This window comes from Brienomyrus brachyistius, chromosome 3, assembly GCF_023856365.1.
Source record: "Brienomyrus brachyistius isolate T26 chromosome 3, BBRACH_0.4, whole genome shotgun sequence".
NCBI classification, from domain to species: domain Eukaryota; kingdom Metazoa; phylum Chordata; class Actinopteri; order Osteoglossiformes; family Mormyridae; genus Brienomyrus; species Brienomyrus brachyistius.
This window is the reverse complement of record NC_064535.1, coordinates 10,701,634-10,707,716: the sequence shown is the minus strand read 5'-3', so window position 1 is coordinate 10,707,716 and position 6,083 is coordinate 10,701,634. Positions and strand designations below refer to the sequence as shown.

At 38.4% G+C, this 6,083-nt stretch overlaps 1 protein-coding gene across 1 annotated transcript; it reads right to left on the bottom strand.

Moving 5' to 3' along the window:
* Positions 1–215: 215 nt before the first annotated feature.
* Positions 216–5,110, bottom strand: tysnd1 (trypsin like peroxisomal matrix peptidase 1). Its single transcript, XM_049009244.1, has 4 exons — positions 4,965–5,110; positions 2,704–2,834; positions 2,162–2,347; positions 216–1,194 (listed from the first exon to the last, which is right to left on the bottom strand). The coding sequence occupies exons 1-4, from the start codon at positions 5,099–5,101 to the stop codon at positions 977–979; spliced, it is 672 nt and encodes a 223-aa protein (XP_048865201.1). The 5' UTR covers positions 5,102–5,110; the 3' UTR covers positions 216–976.
* Positions 5,111–6,083: the final 973 nt, after the last annotated feature.

Here is a 6,083-nt window from a genome sequence, read left to right as displayed (position 1 = left end):
AGGTTAGGATTATGTAACTGGTTTGGATAAAATAACAATAAATAATACTAAAAATAATCCTACGTGTTACTGCAGCATGATTAAAATACACCAGTGTTCTTAAAAAAGGCTGCACACTGGAACATGGTTTTATTCTTGTATTCTGTGTGAAAAAATAACCCCCCCCCCAAAAAAAAAAAAAAAACAACACTGGAATATATGCTTTTTTCCATATATTTCGTTGTGGGGTTTCCTACAGGGGCTCCAGACCTCCCATGACCCAGAAGGATAAGCAGTTTGGAGGATGGATGGATACACAATTGAAAGTGGAGGGTCAGCCGTTTACCCAGCACTCCAGGGGTATTTGTCAGGGGGTTAAGGTCCTTGCTTAAGAGCCACTTGGCAATGTGACTATTCTGCCCTGCTGAGGATTCAAACCGGTGACGTTACCATCACACAGAGGCCACGTAAATTACAAATCAAGAAGGAAAACAAATCGAGAAGAACATTAGTTATCCAGCTTTTGGTTAAATGGTTGCATTGTGTGATGTATCTCTGTAAAATCTAATTTAAGCCTATACACTTAATGTTATTTAGCAAAATATAGAGCATTAAACTGACTTAAGGTGATAATCACCAGACTTTCAATTAGAAAATTTCTTTGATGCAATTAAGATTCTACTGTACTACGCCAGTACCAGATTATTCATAAGTATGCAGCTAAAAACAGCAAACAGATGACAATAAATTATGTATAAAATGTTTAACAATTTATACATATTTTCATACATACTGTACATTGCCACTTAATTACAAGTCAAGCTGGGCAAATACCATGGAAGCATTAAAATACAAAAACACTATAACAAACTATGGCTTGATTTAGCTTTGTTAGATATCGAAGTATAAATTACATTTTCCTTGAAGTTTAAAATCACCTGGCCAACAATACAGACCAATGTTCGTTTATTCATTCATTCTTTGATTGGAGAGCCGGTCAGAGTTTGCTGTTTTGGTGCCGTTGGGGCCTGATTTGCAGTCGCCACACCCTAGCAACTTCAGGTCCTGCATCATCCAGTTTCTGGAATACTTTGGGATCATGTGTCACACAAAACGCCTGCAGAAGAGGCGCCAACACACTCATAGGGATGCTGAAGTTGAGGTGTGGATAGGTCACATCAGCGGCAAAGTCCCGTGTATTACTGCATACAAGACCTGAACAAAGGGGTATGTATAAAATTTAGTCAGACATACAATTGTATGGAGTGAGATTAATACAAATACCAAATGTGTAGAACACGATTTATATATTGTTCATTTTTTAGTAAAAATCTTTCAGTCGTAAGCCTAAAGTGCTTCACCATTGCTAATACAAAGAAGCGCAAGTGTGGCAGCAGGGATGGGGCAAAGCACTGCGTTTTGCTGCCAGATTAGTGACTCACGGAAACAATGCCCTGTCTTATGTCATTCAATAGTCTATGAGGCAGGGAATGAGTTCTCAGGCAGTCAACTTAACCAGGCAGTAAAGTCTATATTAAAAAACACTACATTATCCATTATATCTATAGAGACATAATACACAACATAAGTGATCATACCTGATATCAATGAAATTGTAAATGTCTGACAACTGATTACAAGTTGCCGGGGAATGACCCTATATTAAAATAACTACATGCATTTTAATTTGAGCATCATGATATATGCGGCACATATTATTAAAAACAAAACAGACCATATTGAAACTGCAGATTAACGTAGACATTCAGTGAAACAAAAGTGAGTATACCCACCATCCATCATACATTTTCTATATTATGTAGTTTTCATTTGAGGCTAATTGCATATGACCTTTCACAAAACTGAGCGATTTGGCTTGCTGGAGTTCTGCTTAAGTTATTCAAGACAAACAGTTAATACCACATTTCTCGATTTCGATCTCTTATGAGATCCTTTTGATTTGTTATAGACCAACATGCTATAACACTGCCTGAAAAATTAAGAAACTAGATAGTAAAACTTCACAAAAAAAAAATGGAAAAGCATAAAAGAACATTAGTAAGCTATTATACAAAAGCTGAAATGCAGCTGCAGCAGTTATTAGAATACATCAGAACAGGCACACTAACAGAAACTAAAACCTTAGAGACCAGCACATAAATGTTAGCATCGGCAGTGTTACCTAGAAGTTCTCCTGTATCTGCTTGCACCAAAGCACCTCCACTGGCACCTGCCTGCACTGCACAGGTAGTCTGCAGCATCACTGCTTCCGATTGGCAGGTGACGACTTTAGACAGAATCCCCGATGTAACAGAATGTCCACAACTATGGCCAAACGCACCATAGCCAATGACGCACACACTTTTACCTGCAAATACATGGAGAAAAACATTAAAAGAAAAATGTATACCTTTCTACAAGACTCAGTAATAAAAATACGAAGTATTAAGTTGTGTCGGGATACATCCTTCCATTTCTAGGCAGCAACAGAAGCTGGAACCATATGCATACTGTTCAAAGAGTGACCCAACCAGGGGCATAGTTTGAGATTAATAGATAGGGGGTGTGAGCCTTTACTAATGGGGGACGATGGCAAACATATTCAATATAAAAAAAGCTAATAAGCTCATTAGCTATAAGCCAATGAATGCTAATTTATTTGGGGGGGGGGTCTATAAAACATTTTAGGGGGGCTAAAGCATGACACCCCTGGACCCAACTTACCTGGCTTGAAAGAAGAGGCTAAATTTGGAACAATAATATCAGGAAGAGGTTTTTGCAGCCACACTATTGCAATGTCAAATGGTGCCGTAACTTCGGTGGCAAACAGCACATCACCCGTCACAGACAGCAATCTGAGGGCATGAACAAAAGCAGCCTTCAAAATATAGATATTGACTTATCGGTTTCCATCCTTTTATAAAAGACAAATAATTATAATAATGGAACAGAATGTCTTTATTGGCATTTTGCAGAACAGCAAGTGCAACAAAATTCAGTTCTCACATATCCCATCCTGTTCTCCTATGTGACACACACATACGAGTGAGTGCAAAGTTTGGGGTCATTGTACAGGGTCAACCATTCATCTGGAACCTCTAGAACAGTTTGTACAGGCAATGACCTTGCTCAAGGGCTTAAAAGTGGTATTCTTACTCAGCTGGCCACAGGGAATTTGACGAGCAACCTTCTGGGCACAAGCCTTGAGACCTAATCCAAAGAACGTGAGAGCAACCCCCTCCCCCAATAATTCATGCAACATAGCCTGGAATGGCTATTAAAGGAGTCTGTCAAATTCCAATATGGGCTTCGCTTTGTTTGGAACTTATAATCTTTGCTGCCGTTTCGTTTTAGGAAAGAATAAGAAGTCCAAAAACAACAAGGTTCCAGAACTACATACTTAGACCCCTAATTATTGGCCTATTGTCTATTCAGCTACTACTTTACAGAAGCCTATGAATACAATTTTCTGTCTAAGCAATCAACTCAACACTGGAATAAAACAATAACCCACGGAGCCTGCAGCAATCCCAGAAAGACTGCGCACAATTGCATTCATTCTTGAGCTGTATTTTTTCCAGTGCGACATTCTACAATCCTTTCACGACAGATTTTTAGAAATCAGTTAGTTCTATTCTTTTAAAAATATCATGTGTCAACTTACATACCTTTTGGAGGTCTTGTACCTCACAACCACCCTGGACTTTCCATTCAGAACATGTCTACAAGTCAGCACCAGTTGGGAGTTTAAGAGAACTCCAGAACCCCAGAATTGGTTACTATCAACTAAACACACCATTGGGAAATTTTGAATGTTTGCACACAGCCCTTTATGCAGCAAGGCTTGATTTACATCAACAGGCACTTCAATAGACAACTTGTTTAGTGATTGTCTGTGATTTACTGATTGTGCTACGTTTTGCAGTATCAAATGAAAGGAACACACTAAAGTGAGGCCAACCCATTCCTTTGACTTCCAACAAAATGGAGACACAATCAAACCCACAAGGAATGCAGCATCTCCTTCTTTAACAAACAGCCCTCCTCCTTCCATGCCTGGCAAGCAGTGTGCATCTGTGAGGATAACTGCATTATCCTTTCCTACAACATTACTCACAATACCTTTGCTCAATGTGCTCATAAAAAGGTCAGGGCAGACAGATCCAAATGGAGAACCACAGGCAAAAACCTCACATCCTTTTTCTAGAGCACAACTAGAAACCCAATGGACAGTGTCTTTACCTGTCGATTCTACCAAACCAGGCACCCTAAGAAGAGCAAAGTAACTTAAAAAGTCAGAATCCTTATTTAGATCAGCATGCTCCTCACCCAAGGAAAAGCGCCAGTTGTCTGAAACCTTAAACAATTCCAAAAACGCTGTCTGAAACTCAAGACAGTTAATCAACATAATAAATTCAGCCTCAAGGTGGGATAATTTAAGCCTGTTTTGTTCAGAATTTGTCGTCTGACCCCGACACGTTATTACGTTTGATGGATGAGTCGTGTTATTTTGTTGTTGTATGTAGATCGTAAGAGTATTGCTAAAACTCTCTCGTAAGAAAAACTGGAAGTCAGTGGACAACACGTCTTTCCTAATAAGAAAGCGAGAAAACAAGTGACCACTGCAAAGCACAAGCCCATGATGATCATTCAAGATGACCCCGCTGCAGCTGAACTGTTTGTCTACAGATTGTATCTTAGACGATTCAAAAGCCGTCACAACGCAACACTTTTCTGCTATGCCTAACATAACTTCCCGATTCTACAATGGAACCTAGTTATGCAACTAAATCCATCCACAGATGTAAAATTCGCTAACACTGCAAATTGTGCGATTAATACTCTTATTTGTAATGTTGCTAGTTATGTATCCCATTAACCGATCTACTGGTACTCGTTCGCTAATCCTTACGTTTCGCCTACACTGTATACTGCATACTTTTCTGTTAATGTTAGCTATACAATAATCAATTTAAGCGTTGAACCTTATCCACCGTGGCACCTGAACCAGCCATAGCCGCCTTCGGACTTGGGACGCGGAAATAACGACGCTGTCACGTGAGCAGTCAGGGTCACTAGCCGGCAAAGCGTCAGAAGATATTTTTGTTGGGGGCATTAACATCAAAACAAATACTGAGCAAATTTATTTTATTATATTTATTAGATACATTTTATTATGTTTATTAGAAAGTGAATTCCCTTTGCAAGATACAGTGTAAACGTTAAATCGGCGTCATTAAATAGTTGCATACATTCCCCCCCCCCCAGCGGATCGTTTTCCAAAGGTTCCACTTAGATATTGACTATAGTCGTGTTCGCAAAATTCAGACTACTGTTTTATTTATTTAATCAATTATTTATTTAGACATTTTGAGTACATTAAAAATTATAAATGCATTAGACCATGTTCCGTCATTGCTTGGCAACGGAAAATTGTGAATAAGTGAGGCATATACTAATTCGTTTTCATAATTAGGGATATAAGCGGTTTGGAAAATGGATGGATGGATGAAAGAATTTCCCCTTGGAATCAATAAAGTTTATCTTTTCATATAGCTTTGTTTTTTGTTCATAAGGAACATGCCTCGGTTTGGAGCTTCCTCAAATAATTCATTTCATATTTCAGATCAAGTTTTTTTTATGTAATTACTCTCATCCCTATCCAGATCCTGCTATTCTGGAAAAGGCAACACGTATGTCTCTGTTCCTAGAGCTACTTGCCACTGTGGCTTAAATACTTCCACCTCACACCACCAGGGCTTCCACAACCTTCCACAATAACTGATATATTCATTTTTAATCCAAACTAAATCAGAATATAAAAGTAACAACGCATGAAAATATTGGTTGCTTCAGAATTTTTAGGATTAAGCAATTTTCTTCCTGGTCTTACACCTCACTCAGACTATAAAACCGTTTTAGATAATCTGAAAATTATAATCGAAGAATTACATTTCAGCATTTTACTTACGGTAATTCTTATATTACTCTTAATGTGTGAACTAAACTGATATGAAAGGCCGGTCAAACTCAACTCAATCTACTCACATAATCAGACACTAACCATAATTATGTAAACTACATCTTCCGTACTACTTTATACC